General features: G+C 39.3%; 1 protein-coding gene across 2 annotated transcripts; it reads right to left on the bottom strand.

Moving 5' to 3' along the window:
• On the bottom strand, nt 1–25,767 carry LOC131158170 (uncharacterized vacuolar membrane protein YML018C-like). 2 transcript variants are annotated; one of them, XM_058112839.1, is made up of 8 exons: nt 25,440–25,767; nt 24,514–24,891; nt 24,234–24,436; nt 23,936–24,006; nt 23,738–23,839; nt 23,462–23,579; nt 23,230–23,365; nt 1–185 (listed from the first exon to the last, which is right to left on the bottom strand). In XM_058112839.1, exons 1-8 carry the CDS (start codon nt 25,518–25,520, stop codon nt 117–119), a joined length of 1,158 nt encoding a protein of 385 aa, XP_057968822.1. In that variant the 5' UTR covers nt 25,521–25,767; the 3' UTR covers nt 1–116. The 2 variants fall into 2 exon arrangements, with proteins under 2 accessions (XP_057968822.1, XP_057968821.1); XM_058112838.1 differs by lacking the exon at nt 1–185 and adding an exon at nt 22,136–22,381.
• Nucleotides 25,768–27,177: the final 1,410 nt, after the last annotated feature.

Below are 27,177 nucleotides of genomic sequence, written 5' to 3'. Positions count from 1 at the left end.
AAATTTGATGCACCCAGCTTGACCATAAAGAATCTTTCTTTGCTTGGACATTCCACAAGGCTTTTGTGAGGAGAGCCTTGTTCCAAACTTTAAGACCAAAAACTCTCAATCCCCCTTCAGATTTTGGATGGCAGACTTCCTTCCAAGCTACAAGCAGCTTTTTCCTTCCACCTCACAAAAATGTCCTACACAATTTCACAACATGATTCAAGACATTATTTGGAACAGGAAAAATAGCCAACTAGAAACATTCAACATGTTGGATGACTAAATTGATAAGTTATGATATGGATCATATAATGAAGATGTACAATGGAATAAATAACAACAAGTAAATGTAAATAACACACACACAACTAGAACAAGATCAACACAAAGATTCACATGATTTGGTAAAACCTACGTCTACGGAAGCAATGACACACAAATTTCACTAAGGAAATCAAAAAATACACAATACACTTCTTTAATGATCATCTCTCTTCTTAAAATATGCCCAGATGACATATATAGAAGTTTCTCGGAGGTTTACCCCCATTTTCCCAACCATTCAAAGTTTAAAAATTCAAAATTCAGAAAAAATTGTCACAGCCCAGGTGCCTCTCGCCAATGAACACAGGGCCTCGTCGACGAGACCAAGAAGACTCTTCATGAACAAATACAAGTCTCTCATCAACGATGCCAAAAATTTGAAAAATTCCTACTCTCGGTAATTATTCATCGACAAGCTTTAGAGTCTTTGTCGACGAACCTTTGTTGTTCCCTCGTCGATGGGCATAGGCCCTTCGTTGACGAGTCTTGCCGTGCTGCCCCCTTCATGTTTTTCCTCCTTCCTTCTTTACTTATAAAAATAGAAGTATAAGAGCCATAAATAACAATCTTCACCTTGGCGATTATATGCCCCTTAGGAGAATCTCAAAAACATGAACTGTTTTTCTTTGAACTTAAAAACGCTTGGTTGGGTATGTCTCCATTCTATCACTTGGAGACATGGAGTAAGTCTAAGCAATGCTTGAACTTCTCTAAAGTAACTGATTTGGTCAGAATATCTACTGCATTATTAGATGTGTGAACTTTCTTTAACACAAGTTTACCCGAAGCAATCAATTCCCGAACTCTGTGGAACCTCACATCAATGTGCTTGGTCATAGCATGGTATACTTGATTCTTCGCCAAGTAAATGAAACTTTGACTATCACAATGTAGCACCACACCATCTTGTTGTAACCCCAGCTCTATGACTAAACTAGTAAGCCATAAGGCTTCCTTTGCAGCTTCGGTAACTGCCATATACTCTGCCTCAGTCGTGGACAATGCAACTAGAGACTGTACCATGGATCTCCTACATACCGGTCCTCCTACAAGGGTAAACACATATCCCGTTGTAGACCTTCTGTCATCCATATTTTCGGCATAATCTGCATCAACAAATCCCATAACTAAAGGACAACCTTATTGCTTGCTGAACATGATGCCATATCCCAATGTACCCCGCAAGTATCTAAGTATCCATTTGACGACTTCCCAATGCTTTGACGACTTCCCAATGCTGCCTTTCTGGATTAGAGAGGAACTTGCTCACCATGCTTACCGCATGAGCCAAATCTGGTCTCGTACATACCATGACATACATTAAACTCCTCACAATACTAGCATAGGGGACGTTTGACATGTCCCGAATTTCCTCATCCAAACTTGGGCAATCTGTAGTAGACAACTTGAAATGATTCGCTAGAGGTGTTGTAGAGACCCGGTGAATTATATTAATTAAATAATAGGAAAAGGAGAGGAAAAGGAAATTGTAATTGGAATTCCGAACACGTTGATGGGATCGTCGATGGGACACGCGTCTTGTCGACGAGATGTTACCAACGAGCTATTTTCAGCTCTGAATTTAGTAGACGAGGAATAAGCATTCGTCGACAAACTCCCTTCGTGGCCTTGTCGATGAGGTGATGTGTCTCGTCGATGAGCGCGTGTGTATAAATAGCCTAAACTCGATTTTCTCTACAGAAATAATGCGAACAAATTCTCTCTCTCTCTCTCTCTCTCTCCTCGTCGGTTCTCCTCCCTTCTCTCTAAGATTTTGGGTTCGTTCTTTGCCAGATCAATGACCTGAAGCCGCCAAGCTACTCCTGGGGAAGTTTTCTTCAAATCTGATGGAGTATATCATTGGTAAGGCTAACTTGGACTCCATCCCAAGTTCAGGGTAAGACTTTAGGTTGAGTATTTGGCTTTCCTACAATTGTAGAAAAGGTAGCACTCGAAGAAATATTGAAGTTTTGTTTGGGGTAATGTTGTTTTCAGGGTGTTGAATGGGGAACCTTGTGGGTGCAAGACTAGTCGTTTAGGGGCTTTCCATTAGTCAGGTAAGGGAGTAAACTAAAACAGTAATTTTTCATGAAAATTATTATTATTTAATAGTAGATTGATTTTCAGGAAACATGTATTATGTATGAGTATATTTGGGAAAATGCATAGTTGGGAAAATACTACTAATACACAGGAGTATATATTTTTAGTATAAAATGTCAGAAAATGTAATTGTAGAATAGATTTCATGTTTTATTCAGTTTGCGTGGCATGAATATTATTTCACGTATATTGTATTATGTTAAGACAGAATTACACAAAAAAACATGTTTACAATTATTTTCAGGAATAACATGATAAAACAGGAAATTATGATTTCAGAATATATGATAAAGAGTACATATGCTCAGTTCAGTATTTATGATATGTTCGGCGCAAGGCCATGATTGATAGCCAGCGCAAGGCTGTAGTTATGTATGTTATCCGGCGCAAGGCCACAGTTATGTATGTATCAGACGCAAGACCGCGATTATTTATGTTATGACATAATTTTGAAAATGCTATCAATCTATTTGTGGTAAAACAGTATATTATCATGTACTATATGTTATCAAAACTCAGATGATAATTTAGATTAGTTTTCAGGAGCACAGTACCATAGCTATACAGTTCAGTTCAGACTTGTGCTAACTACCCCTGCCAGTAGAGGGGGTGGGAGATGGATAGTCAATGTGGCTTTCAATGTAGAGTTGTAGACGTCCATCTGGCAGTCCTAATCAGGGTGTGGCCGGCCCATCGTACTTACATATATTTTTGACTCGACAGTGGTCGGCCAGCCATTATTGGGTCCCGCCTTCGGGACGCACAACCCGTGGGGGGTAATATATTACATCAGTTAACTATTCATCTTGGGTAAATTTCAGAACTACTAGTTATATCAGATGACTTTATAAACAGTGAGATACATTATGATTTAGTATAACTATGAAATTGTATGTTTATTCAGTTATGATATTATCAGTGTTTTCAAGCATATGACATGTACTGTATATTTATTATAGCACGCAAATATTCATATTGCCACACAACTGTATTTAGTTTATTTCCCTTATTGAGAGGTGTCTCACCCCAACTTAAACCATTTCAGGGAACCCAGATAGATAGGCGAACCAAGCTCCACGCCATTAGAGGCAGTTTTCACTACCCCACAAGGAGGGTAAGTTTTTGAGCTAATCAGCTGGTTTTTGGTGTTAGATCCTAGTTTTATCTTTTGGTGTTTTGAGAATTGTATATAGTGGAATGTAAGTATCTCTGGCATTGTATTTTATGGTTGGGTGGATGAAATTTATATTTATTGCTGCTTAGGTGTTCACTGCGTGTGATAGGTGTGTCCCCGTTACCCACGGATTCGGGTTGACTTTGTTATGTTATAAGTTAATGGTATTAGGGTATTTAATATGGTTGATTATGTAGTAAATTAAGAAGGTCGTTATAGTTTAGTATCAGAGCCTAGGATGCTAGGTTTTGTAGACCCTAAAATGCAACAGTAACAATACTAGAGTATAGGATAAGGGAATATGAGGTTTGGTTTGTAGTCTATATGTAGTACTTCTGTGATGGTTTGTGTGTCTTTCCTAGGGTGACAATTTTAGGAAAGCCATGGTAAACTATTGACGGGTTGGGTATCTAGGTTGCAGGATTGAACCTTGAATTAAGATCAGGGATGATGAATCGGTTAAGGATATAATATACTAGTTAGATGATATGTTATGGTTATTGTTTTTTCAAGATGGACCCTGGAGGTAGTAGTGCCCATGCTAGTGGTAATGAGGGTGTTGGGCCCTCGGGCATTGCGGGTGGTGATTCAGACGCAGTACTACGCAGCGTGGTTTAGCAAGTCATGACTGAAACTGTTAGGAACTCCAGAGAGCAGGGTGGTTCGTCTGCAGGCCACTGTAGTTCGATTGAGAAGTTTATTAAAATGAATCCTCCAGCTTTCTCAGCAGGAACTAATCCTACAGTCGCTGAAAACTGGATGCAGGAGATTGAAAAAGTGTTTGTGGTGCTACAGTGTACTGAGGAGCAGAGGGTGCTGTTCGCTACATATAAATTGACTAGAGAGGCCTAAAGATGGTGGACGACAGTGAAACTTCTAGAGCAGTAGAGGACAGTGCCTATGGAGATGACATGAGAGTGATTTAAGGAGATATTTTTCGATAGATACTTCCTAGTCTCGTCCAGGGAAGCCAAGATAGAGGAGTTCCTGAATCTGAAGTAGGGATAGTAGACAGTGCAACAGCACGCGGCGAGGTTCATTGTGCTATCTCGCTTCTCTTTGTACATTATTCTAGACGAGATGAAGAAGGTAAGACAATTTGGAAAGGGTCTCAAGAGAGAATTATATAAACAAGTGTTGATACTGAAATTGTAAGATTTTTCCGAGTTGGTAGACAGGGCAACTATGGCAGAAGCCGGAGAGCAGTTGGAGGCTAAGAAGCAGAGACAGAGGAAGAGATCCACGCCTTCTGGTTCCCAGTAGGGGTCCAGTTGAGGTTTGTGGAAGAGAGGTGGCTACTATAGGGATCGGAGGCAAGAGTTGGGGAGTCGTGGGTTTCAGGGTATGCAGTCTTTTCCAGCTTGCCTGACTTGTGGGAAGAGACACCCGAGTGAGTGTCGTGCTGGGTGAGGTATCTGCTGCCGATGTAGGGAGCGAGGGCATATGATGAGGGATTTTCAGGATCAGATTGGAGTTGCTCCCACTCCTAGACCTGCTCGGGGAGGCTACTAGGCACCTCGTGGAGGTCAACAAAGGAATACGGCTCCATCCAGAGTTTTTGCTTTGACTTCTGGTGATGTTGAGATAGGCAGCGACGTGGTGACAGGTATGGTTAGCATGCTTTCATTATTGTACTATTTGATTCAGAAGCCACACACTCATTCGTATCTATGGGGTGTATTAAATTGTGTAGGGGCAGAAACACAGTTATTAGATACTGAACTGTTAGTAACTGCACCAACTAGGTCAATAGTGAGGTGTAGTAGGGTGCTCCGGGGCGTCCAGTTGATATCCAAGGAAAAATTTTGTCTGCTTTTCTGATAGTGTTGGACATGCATGAGTTTTATGTAATATTCGGCATGGATTGGCTAGCAGCTAACTTTGCCAATGTAGATTACCGTTCAAAAGAAGTGATTTTTAGAACTCCGGGAAGATCAGTATTCAGGTTTATAGGGTCACGAGTGCAATCCCTACCTCAATTAGTTTTAGCTATTCAGGCGAGGAGAGGAGACTGCTCCGGAGTAGTTGTCAGGGATTCATGGCCTTTGTGAAGGAAATGTCAGGGAATGAATTGAAGCTCACTAGTACGCCAGTAGTATAAGAGTTTACAGATGTTTTTCCAGATAAGCTACTAGGTTTGCCACCTAATCGTGAGGTAGATTTTCCTATTGATATGCTTTCAGGTACAACGTAGATCTCTAAAGCACCTTATCAAATGGTGCCAGCAGAGTTGGCAAAATTAAAGAATCAGTTGCAAGATTTGCTTGATATGAGATTTATACAACCCAATGTATCTCTGTGGGGAGTTCCAGTGCTATTTGTGAAAAACAAAGACGGGACCATGAGGATGTGTATAGATTATAGGGAAATTAATAGGGTGATAATTAAGAACAAGTATCCTCTACCCCGTATAGACTAATTATTTAACTAGCTCCAGGGTACACGAGTGTATTCTAAGATTGATCTCAGATTAGGTTATCATCAAGTAAAGGTAAAGGCAGAAGATGTATCGAAGACAACCTTTAGAACCAGGTATGGGCATTATGAGTTTCTTGTTATGCCTTTTGGTTTGATGAATGCTCCTATAATATTCATGGATTTGATGAATAGAATCTTCCACCAATATTTAGACTAATTTATTGTTGTTTTTATTGATGATGTACTGGTTTACTCGAGGAGCTATGAGGAGCATGAGACGCATTTGAGGCAGGTCTTATAGACTCTTAGAGAAAAGAAGTTGTACACCAAGTTCAGCAAATGTGAATTTTGGTTTGAGAATGTTGTGTTTTTTTGGCATGTCATCTCAAGGGATGGAATTTCTAGGGATCCTAGTAAAATTGATGCGGTAGTGAATTAGGTTAGACTAAGGAACATCTACGGGATCAAGAGTTTCTTGGGGCTAGCTGGTATTTACCGTCATTTTTTTGAGGGATTCTCAGCTTTATTAGGGCCTCTGACGTGATTGACTAGGAAGAACGTTAGATTTGAATGGGACGATAGCTATGAGTAGAGCTTCCAAGAATTGAAGGAAATACTTGTCACGGTGCCAGTGTCTATTGTATCAGATCAAGACTTGTGTTTCACGTCACGATTTTGGAGGAGCTTGCAGGAGGCTCTAGGGTCTCAATTATCTTTTAGCACGGAATTCCATCCTCAGTTAGATGGGTAGACTGAGAGGACGATTCAAATATTAGAAGATATGCTTCGATCATGCATGCTGAATTTTGGGGGTAATTTGATTCAATTCATGCCGTTGGTGGAATTTGCGTACAATAACAGTTATTAGAACAACATTGGCATGACACCATTTGAGGCGCTCTACGGTATAAGGTGTCATTCTCCTTTATATTGGAATGAGATGAGTGAATGGCGAGTTGTGGGACCAGAGTTAGTATAGCAAGCATATAATAAGGTTTAGCTCATCAGAGATAGAATCAGTGCAGCTCAGGGTTGACAGAAGAGTTACGTTGATACCCGTAATAGGAAATTGGAGTTTCATATCGGCGATCATGTGTTTTTGAAAATAGCTCCGTTAAAAGGGGTTATAAGATTTGGAAGGAAAGGTAAACTTAACCCTAGGTTTATTGGCCCGTTCGAGATTCTAGAGAGAGTGGGGCTAGTTGCCTACAGGCTAACTTTACCACCTGTGTTGTCCAGGATAAACAACGTATTCCATGTCTCCATGTTAAGGAAATATGTCCCAGACCCTTCTCACACAATCAATTATGGTGAATTAGAGCTTAGTGATTCACTAGTTTATGAGGAGGTACCAGTACAGATTCTGGACAAGAAAGAGCAGGAATTACGTAGTAAGAAGATTCCTCTAGTAAAAGTCCTGTGGAGAAATCACACAATAGAAGAAGCTTCTTGGGAGCTCGGGAAACATATAAGGTAGAAATATCCGCATTTATTCAATTGAGTTCACTTATAATCAGAAAAGTGTAAATAGTTATGAAATGTTTCTTTTGCAAGTTAGTCAGTATATGTAGTAGTTTAGTTAGTAAGTAGTATTTTGGTTTTAGGAGAATTTTATTTTATATATGTAATCTCTCAGAACTCTGAATGTAACCACAGTATTCCTTCGCCACAAGTGAGGGTAAGTAATAGACTGTTTGTCTTTAGGGGATGGTGAATCATATGGATAGTAAATTTCAAGGACGAAATTTTTATAGGGAGGGGAGAATGTAGAGACTCGATGAATTATATTAATTAAATAATAAGAGGAGGAGAGGAAAAGGAAATTGTAATTGGAATTCAATAGGGGTCTTATCGAAGAACGCAACATGTTCGTCGATGAACACGCTGATGAGATCGTTGACGGGGACACACGTCTCGTCGATGAGAAGTTTTCGAGGAGCTATTTTCAGCTCTGAATTTTGTAGACGAAGAATAAACGTTCGTTGACGAACTCCCTTCATGGCCTCGTTGACGAGGTGACGTGTCTCATCGATGAGCGCAGGTGTATAAATAGCCTAAAGTCGATTTTCTTTGCAGAAATAATGTGAACAACTTCTCTCTCTCTCTCTCTCTCTCTCTCTCTCTCTCTCTCTCTCTCCTCTTTGGTTCTCCTCCCTTCTCTCTAAGATTTTGGGTTCGTTCTTTATTGGATCAATGATCTGAAGTCGCCACGCTACTCTTGGGGAAGTTCTCTTCAAATCTGCTAGAGTAGATCTTTGGTGGGGCTAACTTGGACTCCATCCCAAGTTCAGGGTAAGGTTTTATGTTGAGTATTTGGCTTTCCTACAATTGTAGAAAAGGTAGCACTCAAAGAAATATTGAAGTTTTGTTCGTGGCAATGTTGTTTTTAGGGTGTTGAAAGGGGAATCCTGTGGGTGTAGGACTAGTCGTTTAGGGGCTTTCCAGTAGTTAGGTAAGGGAGTAAACTAAAGTAGTAATTTTACATGAAAATTATTATTATTTAATAGTAGATTGATTTTTAGGAAACATGTATTATGTATGAGTATATTTGGAAAAATACTGCTAATACACAGGAATATATATTTTTAGTATAAAATATCAGAAAATGTAATTGTAAAAAAGATTTCATGTTTTATTCAGTTTGTGTGGCATGAATATTATTTCACGTATATTGTATTATATTAAGTCAGATTTACAGAGAAAACATATTTACAGTTGTTTTCAAGAATAACATGATAAAATAGGAAATTATGATTTTAGAATATATAATAAACAGTACATATGCTCAGTTAAATATTGATGATATGTTCGGTGCAAGGCCGTGATTGATAGCCGGCGCAAGGCCGCATTTATGTATGTTATCCGGCATGAGGCCGCAGTTATGTATGTAATTCAGAAAATTCTATCAATCTATTTATGTTAAAACAGTATATTATTTTGTACTATATGTTATCAGAAACCAGATGATAGTTTAGATCAGTTTTCAGGAGCACGGTATTGTAGCTATACAGTTCAGTTTAGTTCAAACTTGTGCTAACTACCCCTGCTAATATAGGGGATGGGAGATGGATAGTCGATGTGGCTTTCAGTGTAGAGTTGTAGATGTCCACTTGACAGTCCGGACCAGGGTGTGGCGGGCCCATCGTACTTACAGACATTTTTGACTCGGCAGTGGTCGGCCAGCCATTGTCGGGTCCCGCTTTCGGGTTGCACAACCCGTCATGGGGGGTAATACATGACATAAGCTAGCTATTCATCCTAGGTAAATTTCAGAACTACTAGTTATGTCAGATGATTTTATAAACAGTGAGATACAGTATGATTTAGTATAACTATGAAATTGTGTGTTTATTCAGTTATGATATTATCAGTGTTTTCAAGCATGTGACATGTACTGTATATTTATTATAACACATAAATATTCATGTTGTAACACAACTGTATTTAATTTATTTCCCTTACTGAGAGGTGTCTCACCCTAACTTAAACCATTTTAAGGAACTCAGACAGATAGGCGATCGAGCTTCGCGCCATTAGAGGCAGTTTTTACTACCCCGCTAGGAGGTAAGTTTTTGAGCTAGGATTAGCTGGTTTTTGGTGTTAGATCCTAGTTTTATCTTTTGGTGTTTTGAGGATTGCATATATACATCTATAGTAATATAGTGGAATGTAAGTATCTTTGGTATTGTATTTTATGGTTTGGTGGATGAAATTTATATTTACTGCTGCTTAGGTGTCCGCTGTGTATGACAGGTGTGTCCACATTACCCATGGGTTCAGGTTGATTTTGTTATGTTATAAGTTAATGGTATTAGGGTATTTAATATGGTTGATTATGTAGTAAATTAAGCAGGTCATTACAGGTGTACACACCGCTCTTGCATAAGCCATGCTAAACCTCTACAACACCTTCTACACATAATAGCCTTGAGATAACCATAATCTTCCTGCAGTCCTGTCTCGACGAATCTCCATCTCAAGTATTTTCTTGACTGAACCAAGATCCTTCATGTCAACTTCCTCATGCAACATGTCCTTTAATTGATTCACCTTAGTTAAATCTCTTGCAGCTATCAACATGTCATTGACGTACAATAACAAGGAAAAAAGAGAACCATCCTCAAGTTTATTCACATAAACACAACAATCATACTCACACCATTTGTAATCAATCTTCGTTATGTACAAATCAAACCGTTTATACCATTGTCTTGGAGATTGTTTCAGCCCATAAAGAGATTTCTTCAACTTGCAAACAAAGTTTTCTTTTCCAAGTTCAATGAATCCCTCCGGCTGTACTTTGTAGATTTGTTCCTCCAAGTCACCGTGAAGAAACGCCGTCTTCACATCCATTTGTTCTAAATGAAGATCATAATAAGCTACCAACCCCAACACAACTCTGATAGAAGTATGTCAGACCACTGGAGAAAAGATCTCATTATAATCTATCCCCTTCTTTTGTGAGTATCCTTTTGCAACTAATCATGCCCTTAATTTTTCTCATTCCTTTTCTGAAATTGCCTCATTCTTCCTATACACCCATTTGCAACCTATCGGTCTCTTCCCATTTGGAAGCTCCACCAAATCCCAAGTTCGGTTCTTATGTAATGATTCCATCTCCTAAATCATCGCTCCCATCCATCTATCTTTCTCCTAGTCGTTCACTGCCTCTTAAAAAGAAGTTGGATTGTTGCAACAAGCAAGGAAAGCATAAGATACTAACTCATCAAAACCATACCTTGGCGGAGGCCGAATAGTACGTCTGGATCTTCTTAATGGAATATCGTCGACTTGTTGGCTTTCCAAGCTAGAGCTCCTTGCAACCACGAGACCATGATCATTTTCGTTGCCCTGAGCTTCCAACTCCACCTGCACAACATGTTCATTACTGCCTCAGCTTTTTGGCTCTTATTTCTGTTTATCAAACTTTTGAGTACGCTTCACTATAGCCTTCTCATCAAAGACTATATCTCTACTAATCACCACCTTGTTTGCCATTAGGTCCCACAACTTATACCCCTTCACACCCTTTGGATATCCCAAGAAGATGCAACAATGAGATTTCGAGTCAAGCTTAGACCTCTCTTCACTAGACACGTGGACATAGGCTGGACATCCGAATACCTTCAATTCGGAGTAGTCTACTGCATTTCCCGTCCAAACCTCTTCCACCACTTTACCCACTAGTGATGCCCTTGGTAATCGGTTAACTAGAAAACAAGCCATACTAACTGCCTCGACCCAAAAGTTCTTCGGTGGCCCTGCATTCAATCTAAAACACTGAGCTTTATCAGCAAGATTTCGGTTCATCCATTTTGCCACACCATTTTGCTGAGGTGTCTGGCAAACTGTAAAATGTCTCTTGATGCCATGCTTTGCACAAAACTCCATAAACCAAGAATCAGCGTACTCGGTCCCATTATTCGACCTTAAATATTTGATTCTCCTTCCTGTCAAGTTTTTCACTTCAACCTTCCAAATCTTAAACTTGGCAAACGTTCTAGATTTGTGACGCATGAAGTAAACCCAAACCTTCCATGAGTAATCATCAATAAAACTTACATAGTACACATGTCCATCCTTTGATGCAACTCTAACTAGGCCCCAAACATTTGAATGTACATAATCAAGAATTCCTTTCATCATATGAGTAGTTGATTTGAATTTTGCCTTATTTCGTTTTCCAATAACACAAAATAAACAGAATTCTAATTGACTTGATTTTAAACCTTTCAACAATTTTCTCTTGTGTAGTTCTTTTATGCCATGTTCTCCCATATGCACAAGATGCATATGCCACAAGATGGTCTCACCTAATTTAGCATCCACGGTTGTAACTCCACCTACAATGGTAGTTCCCAAGCAACGTGTAAAATATTCCCATCCAGTTTATGCTTTTTCAACATAGTCAGACTACCTTTTCATACTGTCAAGACTCCACCTTTGGACTTGTAATTAAAGCCATTATAATCCAAAGTACCAAGAGATATCAGACTCTTTCTTAACTCTGGTATATATCTTACATTACACAATGTCCTTACTGCACCATCAAACATATTTGTCTTTACATTTTCTATAGCAACAATCTTGCAATAAGCATCAGTGCCTATAAGAACTGATCCAGAATTTACTAACCTGTAAGTGTTGAACTACTTCTTGTTTGGAGTCATGTAATAAGAACATGCCGAGTCAAGTATCCAAGAGTCCGTTAGATCATCTGACTCTGCTGAAACTGATAGAACATCACCATCTGCTGAATCCTCTTCTTGAACAACATTCACAGATTTAGAAATCCCCTCATGCTTATTAGCATTTCCCTTCTTCCAATCTGGACACTCCGGTTTCACATGCCCCTTATTACCGCATTTATAACACTGGATTTCCTTCTTCTTCTTGGATTGATTCTGGAATTTCTGATTAGAACCACTTTCAAACTTTCCTTTGCCTTGCTCATTACTGCCTTTTACCACAAGTCCTTCTCCTTCATAATATATTTTCAACCTTTGATGAAAATTTAACAAAACACTTGTTACTTCTTCCAAATCAAGTGTTTCTTTTCCCCATATAAGAGTGGTCACAAGATTTTCGTAGGTATGAGTTGAGGGCAAAGAATTTAACAGCATCAAAGCCTTATCATCCTCATCAAACTTCACATCAACTCTCATAAGATCACTTATGATTTAATTAAACACCTTGATGTGTTGATCTAGACTAGATCCTTCAACCATCTTAAGCTAATATAAACGCTGCTTAAGAAAAAGTTTGTTATTAAGGGATTTAGACATGTACCAACTTTCTAACTTTCACCAGATAGCTGCTGGAGAATCTTCACCCATCACCCGATAGAGAACTTCGTTGGCTAAACACAAGCGTATTGTCGATGCTGCCTTTGTTTTCAAATCTACCCATGTTGTCTTATCCATTCCTTCCGGTTGAGTATCAAGCAATGCTTTAGCCATTCCTTGTTGGACTAGAGTATCTTTCACTCTCCTCTGCCATAAACCAAAATTTCTGGTTCCATCAAATTTTACAACGTCAAATCTTGCAGAAGACGATCCCAATGCCATAACAACTATGCTCTGACACCAATTTGTTGTGACATGGATCATATAATGAAGATGCACAATGGAATAAACAACAACAAGTAAATGTAAATGATACACACACAACCAGAATAAGATCAATACAAAGATTTATATGGTTCGGAAAAGCCTACATCCACCGAAGTAATGACACACAAATTTCACTAAGGAAATCAAAATATACACAATACACTTCTTTAATGATAATCCCTCTTCTTAAAATATACCTAGATGACATATATAGAAGTTCCTTAGAGGTTTCCCCCCGTTTTCCCAACTATTCAATGTTCAAAAATTCAAAATTTCAGAGAAAAAATTGTCGTAGCCTAGGCGCCTCTCGTTGACGAACACAGAGCCTCGTTGATGAGACAAGAAGACCCTTCATCGAAAAATATAGGGCTCTCATCGATGATGCCAGAAATATGAAAAATTTCTGCTCTAGGTAATTATTCATCGACGAGCTTTAGAGCCTTCGTCGACGAACCTCTGTTTTTCCCTCATCGATGAGCATAGGCCCCTCGTTGACGAGTCCTACTGTGCTGCCCCCTTCATGTTTTTCCTCATTCCTTCTTTGCTTATAAAAATAGAAGTATAAGAGCCATAAATAATAGCTCCAATTTTCCTGCATAAGAAATAGTATGACTAGGCCAGCTTTTAAACAGGTTAGCAATTTTGTTCACCAGGGGAGAATAGTGGGTAGAGTTGAGTCTGGAAGGAGCAAGAGGAATACCAAGGTATCAAAAGGGGAATTCACCCACATTAAATCCAGTCATCTGTTTTATCCCTTCCAAGTCATATTCCCTGATTCCGGCATGGTACATGTTTGATTTGAGGCAGTTTGCAGATAAGCCTGAACAATCCGAGAACTTATTAATACAATCCATAAGTAGCTTTATAGAAGATAAGTCCCTTCTTGAGAAGAGAATTAAATCATCAACAAAAGCCAAATATTATATTTTCAGCTTATCACACTTAGGATGGCATTTAAAATTTGAGTTTTACTCTAAGACCTTCAGCAACCTTAAGAGGTATTCAAGGCAAATCACAAAGAGGAGGGGAGATAACGGGTCACCTTGTCTAAGACCCTTTCTATCTTTGAAAAAACCATGGAAACCCCCATTTAAAGATAGTGAAAATTTTGTGGTTGTAACACATTCCATTATCCAATTAATCATAGTACTTGGAAAATTTAGGTGAATCAACATCCGTTTAAGGAAGCACTAGGATATAGAATCATATGCCTTCTTAAGATCAATCTTAAGCATGCACCTTGGGGATACCCGCTTCCTAGCATGCTTTCTCACTGTCTCCCGCACAAGATATATGTTTTCCACTATGCTTCTCTGTTGAACAAAAGCAGACTGAGCAGGGTTTATAATTTCTTCAAGTCCAGGTTTGATTCTTGCAGCAATAATCTTAGCTATTACTTTGTACATAACGTTGCAGCAAGAAATAGGCTTGTAGTCCCCAACTGCCGAGGCATGATCAGACTTCGGGATCAAAACAATAACAGTGTGATTCAATTGCTTTAGCCTCTTACCAGTAGTAAAAAATTCTTTCACAACATCAGTAAAATCCCTACCCACAGTGCACCAAGCATTCTTAAAAAAACATGCAGTGAACCCATCAAGCCTTGGTGATTTTTCATTTCCAATGTCGAATAAAGCTATCTTGATCTCATCATTTGAAATGGGAGCCAGCATACAATATTTTTGGGCATCATTAAATAAAGGGCCATTTTGAGCTATATGACTTTCAACTCTAGAAGTTGACCCCTCAATTCCTAGCAGCTGATTATAGAACCCCAAGAATTCATCCACAACCTAAGCCTGAGAAGAAGATTGATCACCACTGGACATAGTTACAGCAGAAATATGATTCCTATTAGTTTTCCTTCTCATTAACCCATGAAAGAAAGAGGAGCTTCTATCATACTCCAAATATTTACATTTGGCAATTTGGGCTGTGAACATTCTAAACTCATCAGCAAGCCTAATAGCTTTAGCTTTCTTAACATTCAACTCCTTCTGCAACTCTGGATCTGTTGGACAATCATGAAGCCTCTACTGAATATCCAGAAACTTAGAGTTAGCCCTATCCGCCCTAGCTGAAATGTGGGAGAAATGAACAGCGTTCAGGGTTCTTAGGGGTCTCTTTAGAGCCTGAACTTTCCTGAGAAACTTGAATTGACATGAACCCTGAATATCCAAATCCCATCCCTCCTTGGTTATGTCTTGGAAACTATGATGCAGGGTCCACATATTAAAAAATTTGAAGGGTCTTCTACCCAAGAGATCTTCCTAAAAAATTGACACCAAACAAACAGAATGGTCAGACAAAAACCTTGGAAATTTGAAATTTGCATAAGCCCTAAAACTAGCTTGGTGCCAACCATGATTAACCACAACTCTATCTAGCTTACTTCATACTTTACCATTTTTCCAAGTATAAAAACATCTAGTTGACCTTAGATCAGATAACCCCAAGTCAAAGAAATAATCTCCAAGATCTTTGGACTCATAAGCAATAACTGGTATCTCATTTGCCTTCTCATCAGCTACTAGGACACAATTAAAATCTCCTATGAGTAACCATGCGCTAGGAGTAGTGCATCCAAGCTGATCAATGTCACTCCAAAGAGGTCTCCTTGCCACAATTGAATTAAACCCATATACAAAGCTCACATTAAATCGATTAGTAGTAATCAAACATTCAACAGTACAATATATTGTTAGGAACCTGTGAGCATCCAGATTAAAGTGACACTAAAGATTTAACGTGGTTTGGTCAATAATGACTTACGTCCACAGAGCACACACCAAATATTCACTATTGCCAAAAAAAATTACAATTCTCTCTCTCTCTCTCTCTCTCTCTCTCTCTCTCTCTCTCTCTCTCTCTTCCTCCCTTCTTCCTCTTTGCTCTCTCTGAGCTTCTCACTCTTTCTACACTCTGTATTACAACTTCCACAGCCCTCTATTTATAGGGCTTGGAATTTAAATCACAATTAAAATAAAATCAATTGTGAATGGAAGTTACAACGGAAAGGTAAATGGTGGATAAATGCACTGCGTTTCTGACTCAGCTCCTAGCATGCAACGCGTCCTTAGCTATGTCTCCTGGTTCCATCTATAACAATCTCCCACTTGGAGACAGAGACGCCTCTTCAACCAGAGTATCATGAATAAATGATGTGCTCATAATATGTGTCTTCAAGTATAAAGACCAACTGAAGTTGAACATACTTCAGTTTCTCTATAGTTACCATTTTCCTGTCTACTCGATTTTTGCGGACTAATTCGATGGCTGTCAGTTTCACAACTGGTGTAAAGATGCCGGTGTAGTCATTCCCTTCCTTTTGCTCGAAGTCTTTGACTACCAACCGAGGCTTGTACTTTTTGGAGCCGTCATGCTCCTCTTTGATTCTGTACACCCACTTGTTGTGATGGCCTTTGGGCAACTTCCACATTCTATTGGAGGTGAGGGACTTCATCTCATCCTTCATCGCAAGCTCCCACTTGCTCATATTTGCCACCTGACATGCTTCATTATAGCATTCGGGCTCTCCTCAATTTGTAGGAAGTAAGTAATCAATATACCTTCTGTTTGGTATATGAGACCGAGTTGATCTCCTAAGCTCCGGAGCTGGAGTAGGAGATGGTGGTGCGATGATCTGCTCCATTGGTTCCTCCCCCAAGGATTCTCGGTATTCTGCTGTTGTGTCTCGACACATTCTGAGTGGACCAGTTCTAGTTCCTTCTTCTTTGGGGCACGGGTGTTTATCTGGAAACTAACCCTCTTCTGTTTCCTGACTATATACAATCCTCACACATGTCAATTTGTATTGAAATAGACATTGAGGAATTTGAGGTTAGAAAAAGTGTTCTGATTTTCTTACCTCGCACAATCGTTGGTACACCCTTTGAAACTTTCCATTCATTGCCAATGAATTTCGTCGTGTATCCCTCATCTGCCAGCTGACCAACTGAGATCAAATTCTTTCTCAAGTCTGGAATATACCTGACATCCTTCAGCTTCCATACTGATCCGTTTATATTAATCTTCACAACTCCCTTGCTGGTTATGCCGCAAGGTTAATCGTTGCCAAGGTATACCTTACCAAAATTACTTGGTGTGTACTCCTCTAGGCAATATCTGTAGCATGTGGCATGAAATGAGGCTCTGAATTCTAACACCCAAGACTCCTGCTTGCTCTCCAAAGAGCAGATCAACATCTCATCATTTTCAGAAGCAATATTTGCTTCTGTCTTTGCCCTCGTCTTGAATTCTTTCTTCTGACTCCTGCACTGGTTCATGTAATGACCAGTCTTTTTACAGTTCCAACACTCAATAACTTTTGTGCTCTAGGAACCTGTGTCTTGAGTACCTCTGGGATTTCTAGATTTAGATCGCCTGGGCCTAGATTTGCCATGGTTGTTTGATTGTCCATGCCTGTTTCCTCTGCCTCGACTCTCCATGTTCAAGGCTGAACTTGAAGTGGAGCCATGGTTCGACTGCATTCTTATTTCCTTCATCAAAATCATGCTGACGACTTCATCATATACAAGCTTCGATTTTCCTTTGGAGCTACTGGTGGCAGTAACGACACCATTCCAACTTTCAGGCAATTGACTGAGAATCAGTAAGGCTCGAATCTCATTATCAAAAGTTATCTTGACTGAGGCGAGTTGATCAGACAACTCATTGAAGTTATTCAAATACCCGCTGAAACTTTCACCTGCAGACATGTTCGTCGTAAATAGTCTTTTCATGAGATGTACCTTATTTGCAGTTGAAGGATGCTCGTACATATTAGAGAGCGCATCCATCAGAGACTTGGTGGATGTTATATGCTTAATATCGAACGCCATAGATTTCGACAACGTCATTCTGATGGCTCTGAGGGCTTTTCGATCAAGCAACTCCCACTCGTCCTCATTCATGGATGCTGGCTTACCCTTCAATGGTAAGTGCAATTCCTTCCCAAATAAATAATCTTCTATTTACATCTTCCAGAAATCAAAAATTATTTTTGTTGAACATTTTGATTTTTAAGCTCTTTTTATTCAACACCTCGATTCGCTGATTTAAAGATGGAATTAGCTCAAATGGATTGCGCGGTTGGATCCGAAACGATCGAAAATCCTAGAAATGGTTCAAGTCGCTAGAAAAACGGACCCAAAAAGACTCCGAAAAACTCAGTCAAAATTTGGTCAAACCTGGTCAAACTTGCTGACGTGGCAGACTGACGTGGCGTGCTAACGTGGCACAGCTGCCATGGTACCTGCTGACATGGCGGCTGTTGTGGCACTTGCTGATGTGGTAGTGGGGTCCACCTGATGATGTAGTGCTGACATGGTAGTGTGGGGCCCATTGATGATGTGGCAGTGGTGGGGCCCACTTGTTAACATGACAGTGGGGACCACTTGTTGACGTGGCACCCACCCGTTGACGTGGCGCTGAGGCGAAGGGTCGGACCTGGATCGGGAATCGGTTCTTGGGTTAACCCAGGCTGAGTATGTGTCCTGGTTAGGTCGGGTTCTCAGCGGGTCAGGTCGAGGCTGTCTGGGTAAGGAAGACGTGTGCAACGCGTGCAGTGCGTGAGGGACTGGTCACCGGCGTGTGGCGAATCGTCGTACTCCAACGGGGTGCGTGAGAGCATGTGAGGCTTCTACTGAACTCCTTTCGAGCTCCAGTTTGCACGATTATCTTCGTCTCGGTGAGCTGAGTGCGATGGTGGCCTCAAAACTTGGTTTGGATCCATTGGACAGAGCTCTGATTTCAGGATCACTTCCAATTTGGCTTTCCTGCTCCAACCGAGCTTTGATACCACTTGTTAGGAACCTGTGAGCATCTAGATTAAAGTGACACCATAGATTTAACGTGGTTCGGTCAATAACGACCTACGTCCACGAAGCACACACCAAATATTCACTATAGTCGAAAAAAATTACAATTCTCTCTCTCTCTCTCTCTCCCTCCCTTCTTCCTCTCTGCTCTCTCTGAGCTTCTCACTCTTTCTACACTCTGTATTACAACTTTCACAGCCCTCTATTTATAGGGCTTGGAATTTAAATCCCAATTAAAATAAAATCAATCGTGAATGGAAGTTACAACAGAGAGGTAAATGGTGGATAAATGCACCGTGTTTTTGACTTAGCTCCTAGCTTGTAATGCGTCTCCAGCTGTGTCTCCTGGATCCATCTATAACATATATAACTTGAGCATTCATGTCAATTGCCTGAAGGTGGACTTTCTGTAGGTTCCAAATGACTAAAATTCTTCTAGCATTGTGGTACTCAAAATTATTCACCTGCTCCAAATTTCTGAACTTCCTTCCCATCATTATGTTTATGTTGGCAGATGAGAGTTTTGTCTCCAAAACACCAATAATGTCCAATTTATTCTTTCTAATGAGGTCATAAACCCCATTTTGTTTCAGTGGTTTATTTAAACCCCTGATATTCCATGCTGCTACCTTCATTTTGCTTTGGGAAGGGGCTTTAACCCCTTACTAAAAACTAGCGGATTAAACTGTGCCCCTTTTCCTTTCTTCTTCTTCTCAGCAAGTTAGAACTCCTCTACCTTTTCTTTCCCTTTCAACTTTTGTTTCAAAGGATCCACCAATGGTGAGACACCCTTGTTTTGTCATTCCCTTCATTCTTTCCTTTTCCATCAGAGGTATCTGCACTCAAATAACCCAACTGCATATCAGTTTGCATCTTAGACCCTTTATTTCCTTGGGTCTGATCAACCACCAAGACCCCTCTACTTCCCACACCAGCATTTCCAACACAATCAGGGATAGCAACTTCAGGTATATCAGTAGGTTTACATACATTCGAGCCATCCCCAGTGTCTTTCGGTTCTCCCACCTTTGTTCCAACATGAGATTGGTTATGGTCCACCACCTGATTGCAATTCTCTCCTTGGCCAACTTCCCCATTTTTCTCAGCAAGGCCTTTATGATCCTTTTCACCAGAAGGTTTACCTGCATCTTTCATTGGTCGATACTCCTTCCTAGGAGCTTTACTTGCATGTTTGACCCCTGAAACACCTACAGAGCAGAAGCCCTTAGAGTGTCCAATGGTTTTGCATTTATTGCAGTATCTTGGAAGGCCTTCGTACACTACTTCATGCATAATAAATTCATCCTCGGGTAGCCATACCTTAATGCAGTGCTTAATCTCCTTAGCTATATTGACTTCAATCATTTCTTTAGCATAAGAGACCCTATCCTGGTTCGTGGTAAGTTTATCCATGTACATGGGACGACCAATTTCAGAGCAAATCCTAGCAATCGCCATGGGAGTAGGTCCCTCAATTGCACCCAAACTAGTTTGATGGTCCTATGTGCATGGCCGAATTGAAAATATTTGGGCATTTTCTTCAAAATAAGGGATCTTCCATAGATGGAGTAGGGACCATTCTGGAGGACATAATTGAGGTATTCTTCCCCATGGAATTTAAATATTAACTAGCCTCTGTCATGTTGGATGGAATCAACCTTAACTTTCCATGATCAAATAAGGGTGTTTGCTAGGAAATTTACTAGTGAAGTAACCCACCAAATGTTTGCTTGAAATACTCATTGAGTCTTTCATCCCAAAGATTGGAATGCGAGCTCCATCACCATTAGGGGGAAAAGCCGGTAATGATCCACAATTTACAGGATTCCTATTGTTGGCAAACAATTCCGTCTAATCCACCTTCTTGTTGTTTCTAATAATCGTCCCACCTTTTTGGTTCTTTAGATGAGAGTGAACATCCTCCCCCAGTTCAACCATCTTTTCACTTGTTTGTGCTCTGTCCCTAACCGATGTCCCAACATTACTCGAGTCTTCAATGTCCAGTTCTTCTGGTTCCAAGGGATCCTCATCTCCCCATAGCTTCCTAATGCCTTCAAATTTCTCAAAAATTTCTCCTTCACTCTTCAAATCACTACTTTCGGTTAACCCCATTTCTTCCAAAGTTCTACACTTCACCATTGTTGGGTCCTCTTTCATCATCATACCCATCTGATTATAGCAAATGGAGACTTCCTTTGAGCAACATAGTTCAAGACTCATCTGTGTACCCAATAGGTTCTGGAAAAAAACCTGGAGTTTCTGAAGGTTTCTCCAGAACTTTCGAAGCACACTGAGAGTTACCCATAACCTCTGTCGAAAGTCTTTCAAACTCTGCCAGAATTTCTTTTTGCTTCTTGTTGATCCACTGATCTCTATTTCCTCCTTTAATCACTATAAATCTCAAAGCATCTTCGACTTTTTCCTTCAAATCAACCTCCATTGCATCTCTACTTTGAGCCCTAGCTGCAGATTTGAGACCCATGCAGCACACCTAGAGGTTCAAAGTTCAAATTTGCAGTGGGTGGGAAAATGTAAACTGAGCCGAAATTCATTCAACCACAACTCAATGTAAGAGACGAACTCACAGCCCACTCCAATTGATCAAATCCAGCACTCAAACCCAGAATCAGAGGTGAATCAGAGGTTGACAAATAGAAATCATAACATGGGCATGTACCTCTCTAGAGAGGTGAAAGTTTTCTTGACTCAATGGTTAATATTGTCAAAGTTTGATATACATTGTTGTCCCACAACCCAACAATTTAGGCTTTTAGGTAAAGTGGTAATCTAACATGGTATTAGAGTTGATTACCACGAGATCCTAGGTTTTAGTCTTAAAAATTTATTGTGTATTTATCTCTCCACGTGTTGTTGGACAGCACGTGTGGTAATCTAACAAAAACATTAACTTTTATTTTTTGTCATGTATCACGACCATTTTCAACAAAAAAAGTTTACATTCTTTCCTTCTCATTCTTTTCCTTTCTACCAATCACAATATAAAGTTAAAGTCCTCACATATTGGGTTGACAGTTAGCATGCATATCGCTTTTAAAAATGCTAACTTTAATGATTTTGTATACACGGAGTCAAGTGTGAGACTCACACTAGTCCCTACCTAATCCTCTATCTTGTTAGGATACCTCTCGAAATACAAGCTCTGAGAAAGCTGATGCAATGGTATCATTTTCTTTCCCTTTCTTTTGGATTTTATTGTGCATGTCAACCATTGAAAATTTGTATTCATTATTTGGAAATGCATATGGCCATATTGTTCCTACAACAACAAATTCCCAAGGCCAAAAAAAAAAAGAAAAGGGTTAGCATCTCTAACTATACTCAACCCATATGTTGAAAAATTTTAATAGGGAATTCAAGTTGCACAATTTCAACTTCTCCGATATCCATTCTGAAAAATTTGCTCCTACGAATCCTAGGAATACCTGTAACAAATTAATATCAAGTTTAGCTACGATACTTTTTTCAAGTTTCCTACACAAATGCTAGGATAGTGAAAAACGAGTCGACATTTCTTCCATTCTCTGAAACCCTAGACATTATAAAGGAAGATTCATCAAATCCGGGTGAAGATCAAACAAGCAGCAAATCAAGCAACAATCACAGAACTAACAACAAGCAAATCAAAGATTGAATTTTGAATATTGATTCTATTTTGAAGGGCAGAATCAGAGGAATTTCCGATGGGAGGACATGGTTTATCACCGGTAACATAGTCAATTAAATTGTAGAGTAAATCCTATATATATATATATATATATATATATATATATTCTACTCACAACTATGTAGTTTTCTATGTGTGCTGCAATACAATTGTTCTTCTTTGAAAATAAATACCTAGTGCATATTTACTTCTTATCATGGTATCAGAGCTGTCAAATGCCTTCTGCACACCCACAAACAATCCGCTACCCACCACAGTTGTTCCTTTGATTGCCTTAAACATCACAACCCATATCAATGACAAATTCACTCCCCCCACATTGCCTCAATGGCGCGCCCAATTTGAAGCTCTACCTATTGGCTACAATTTAATTGACTATGTTACTAGTGATAAACCGTATCCTTCCATCAAAAGTTCCTCTGATTTTGCCCTTCAAAACATAATCAAAATTCAATTTTTTTTTTGATTTGCTTGCTATTAGTCCTGTGATTGTTGCTTGATTTGCTACTTTATGATTTCACCAAGATTTGATGAATCTTCCTTTATAGACAAGAGATATACAACTATTTTCCACAACTAAACAGACCCATAATATTTTGCACTTACTAGAGCTGAGCCAAGAATATAAACCACTGAATAGTGCCTCCCATGTATAACCATGTCTGACGCCATTGCAAGTGGTATGGTGAGGGACTCCCCCAATGCAGACACCAGAGGGTTTGTCCAAACAACACCCAATGCCCTGTTTGGAAGTACATATAATAAGTTTTGCTTCAGATCAGATGAACATGAAATTTTTTAGGGCAAAGAAAAGAAGTATCAATTCTTTTGTGCTCACCAGAGATAATCAGAGAGGACAGTTCCAACAAAACTGTTGGCAAGAACAATTTCTGCTGTCTTAAATGAGCGAGGGAGAAAAAAATTGGATTCAATCCCCAGGGCAGTCAGAGGCCATGCTGAAAAAATTGAACATATATTTTAGGCACTGTTTGGTAACTCCCAAAAAATGGGCTTCAGTTTCAAGTTTGGAGTTTCAAATTTAAACTTGTGTGAACTTGGATAAAATGCTGTGAAAAATCCATATTCCCAAACATAACCATGTGCATAATCTTACCGAGAGACCAGAGCGCGACGAGGGTGAACAATCCAATGAACCCAAATAACTTCTGCAAATCTACTCTTTCTCCATCTTCTCCAGCAAACTTCTTGAGCAGCACTGGCAGCAAAATGTAACTTTTACAATAAGTACGGAACATACCAATCAGTTTTACATAAATAAATACCCTTTATGAAAAAAGAGAATATGGTTTACCAAAAAACAGTCCATCAATTACAGCTGAGGCAAGACCAAAAATATTCCCTAAAAGAGAATGCTTCCCATTTCTGAGCACCGACGAAAAACAAAAATAAGTCGCTTCTCCGAGAACTTGCACTTCAAAGCTTAAGCTCGTATGTCAACCCCAAAAAAGGCAAAAAAATAAAATAAAACTAAGAATATCGATAAGTGGTCGAAGGTAATTAGATCTACCGTGACCAAACTTAATTGAATGAAAGATTAGCCAAAATGAATGCAAAAAACAAATATGTCCAAGGTGTTTATCAGGCTTAACTGTGATTCATCTGCTGTCCAAGAACTTCCAAATGTGGTCATGGCAACACCAGCCATGCTGACAAACACACAAACTACTTTGGCTATGCTTATGGTGTCTTCCCCCAGTAGTGCACCAATGAAAAGGGTAAAAAACCCAGATGTCGAAAACAACATTGTAGTACTAGCAACGCTTGTTCGCGCAAGTGAAGCGTGAGCTAAGTACTGTCCACAACAAAAACACCATTAGCATAGGCAATAACGCATGAGTAAAAGAAGTCCGACAAAAGCCGGTGCCTAACCTCGGTAATGAACCAGACTGGGGCAAGGCAGAGGCCGAGTGTAACAACTTCCCTAGGGTTGAGCTTTCTGCCTTGTTCCGCCAAGTTCCCATCGTCCTCGCACCCAACAACCAAAGCCTTCCCCTCCTCGACGTCGCGGTCCGTTACGGGCAAAAGTCCTTCAAGTTCTATTTCTAAAAAGTTTTGTGCGCTCTCACATTTTACGGGATCCGACCCGTCCATGGCTTCTTCATCGGTGCTGCTCGTATCGGTTCGCGATCGGTTTCTCATGGTGTTACACAGCCAATCCTTAATGAAGGCTATTGGGAGATAAACTACCAAAAGGGATGTTCCAAAATACGTCACTGCGAATGGCTGATTGTATTCTTTGAAAACACCCTGTTGAAAAATGTTTGGTCATTCGTAAGCTCATGTTCTTGGCATGAAAACATCCATGCTTTGGAAAGATTAGCTTTTGGAATAAGAACATAAATATAGACTAAATTAAATATTTAGGTTTATATGCATACGCATTAATCTATGTGAAGGAAAACAATGAAACATGCCAACTGAAGTGGTGTTATTATATTTCTCTGTACACATGATATTTTTTTGTTTTTGATATTGGTGCTTTTCAATTTTCTTAACATGTTTTTCTTGGGATCAAAACGAAGGTAAGAGTAGGTAACTTTTTTTGGCACTCATTATAGAAATTCAAATTTGTTTTTCAATTTTGGAAAGAGAATTCTAAAATTTGCATAGAAAGTATCGAAAACTCCTTTTGGCAGAGTGTGTAAAAACCCAGAACCACATAATAATTTTTAATTTGGGAAACACCAAAACACTTTCTTACAACACCCAAAGCATGCATGCAATTAACCCACTTCCCAAATTTCAAAACAAAACCAATTGGAGAGAGAGAGAGAGAAAGAGATGGAAAAAAAGACCTGAGTAACTTCTGCAGAAGTGACCCAGAGGATCACGATAGTGATGATGAGCAGTAATCCAGCTCTGTACCTCCAGCCCATTGTTAAATGCTATTTAATTTCTAAAAAAATCCAAATTATGATTATCAATCCTCTCTCTCTCTCTCTCTCTCTCTCCCCCTCTCCCTCTCCCTCTCTGTGAATGTCTAAAATTTTTATTAATGGGAAATTGGAATTGAAGAACCCACGGGCATTGGGCTCTGTTTTGCCCCACTGAAACGGAAGAAACAGAGGATGGAAATGGAAGGTAGAATACCGTAGAAAGCACTAACGGCAAGCAAGAAAAAACAGGGTGATGCGCTAATATGCGTCCCCCCCTGCTTCTCCAAAGTACTTATAAGGGGACACACCCACGCCCTCTGCGGATCCTGACCCTTCGTTTACGACTGGCCCCATCTCCACCCTTCGTTTCAACAGTCAAACGGCTTCTCTCTGAACGTTGACTCGTTTGGTGCTTTCCCTAGCTCAGGCGCACCCAATCTGCAGCAAAATGAATGAATAAATAAATAAAACTCATGACACATTCATTCCTAAGACTTAACCACGAGAGACATGAAATTTTTAAAATTTTGAATGTGATTCAGTTAATTGGATAAGAGTCCGGAAGTGCTCTTTGTGGTATCTGTGAAATTTTTAGGAGCAGTTTATTGGTTCATTAGAGGGAGTAGATTTTTTGATAAATCATTGGTATAGAGAAGGGAACAAAGTGACAGATGCCTTGACTCGACAAGATGTTATGGGGAGGAATAGTTTGTTTACAAATAGTAGTCAACTCCCTAGAGTTAGCAATGTTTTGTATAAATTGGAGAAGTGAGTACGGTTTATATGAGATATGTTTAACTGTTTTCCTTTTGGTTTTAGTTTATGTTTTATGTTGTTTTTCTTTTGTTTTGTTTTATTGCGTGAGGTTTGTTTTGTAGGTCATATTTTGTTATGTTTTTTGGCTGGATGTTTGTGTTGTTCTTTGGAAGATTTTTAACGTATTGTCTTTTGTTATCTCCATTTGATTGTCTTGTAACTACGGTATTCCTCCACCAAAAGTGAGGGTTATCAATAAATAAATGGAGGTGCCGCCCTTCTTAAAAAAAAAAAAAAAGTTTTAAAAAATACGACAAATTTTCTTTAATACTTTGTGAAAAGGACAACTAATTTATTTTTAAAAGATTTATATTTTTGTAAAATATAATAGAAATTTTTGTCTTTTTAGTAAGTTTCAGAAAAAGTTCCTAACATTCTTAAAATTTATAGAAAGATTTTACGAGAGGTTACTGTGTTTTCCCTTTGAAAAAGGAGGGTGAAAGACACTAAAATTTCAAAATTTTGATAAAAGGATACGAACTTCTGTTAAAATTTTACGAGCCCTTCTTAATAATTTGAAAATCTCACGAGTCTCTCTTCTCAATTGATTTTTTAGACACCCACAAGATGGCAAGTCCAATTTGCTGCGAAGTTGAAAAATAAAAACAAAAAAGAGAGCAAAAGAGACTGTGTTCTCCGGAGACTTGATAATAAGATACAAACTTTCTTTGAGAGTTTCAAAAGTTGTGTGAGCCTATGTTGAAATATGATAAAATAGATAAAACTTCTTCTGATATTTAAGAAATCCCACAACTATCTCTCATGCTATTTAATTTTTATGAAATATATATTCTCTTGGGATTGTCTTTCTATCGGCAGGAGAAAAAGTTTGCGTCTTTTC

The sequence above is a fragment of the Malania oleifera genome, chromosome 6 (genome assembly GCF_029873635.1).
Source record: "Malania oleifera isolate guangnan ecotype guangnan chromosome 6, ASM2987363v1, whole genome shotgun sequence".
Lineage (NCBI taxonomy): Eukaryota > Viridiplantae > Streptophyta > Magnoliopsida > Santalales > Ximeniaceae > Malania > Malania oleifera.
The sequence above is the reverse complement of the archived record's forward strand: the minus strand, read 5'-3'. Positions and strand labels throughout refer to the sequence as shown.

What these genes read in the sequence shown, in the direction of transcription:
- LOC131158170 (XM_058112838.1), bottom strand. Translation starts at nt 25,520, where the DNA reads ATGGGCTGGAGGTACAGAGCTGGATTACTGCTCATCATCACTATCGTG. An exon ending in AATTGATGGACTGTTTTTTG is followed by an intron (nt 23,840 to 23,935) that starts GTAAACCATATT and finishes TTTTGCTGCCAG; the next exon opens with TGCTGCTCAAGAAGTTTGCT. An exon ending in ATATTCTTGGCTCAGCTCTA is followed by an intron (nt 22,382 to 23,229) that starts GTAAGTGCAAAA and finishes AATTTGTTACAG; the next exon opens with GTATTCCTAGGATTCGTAGG.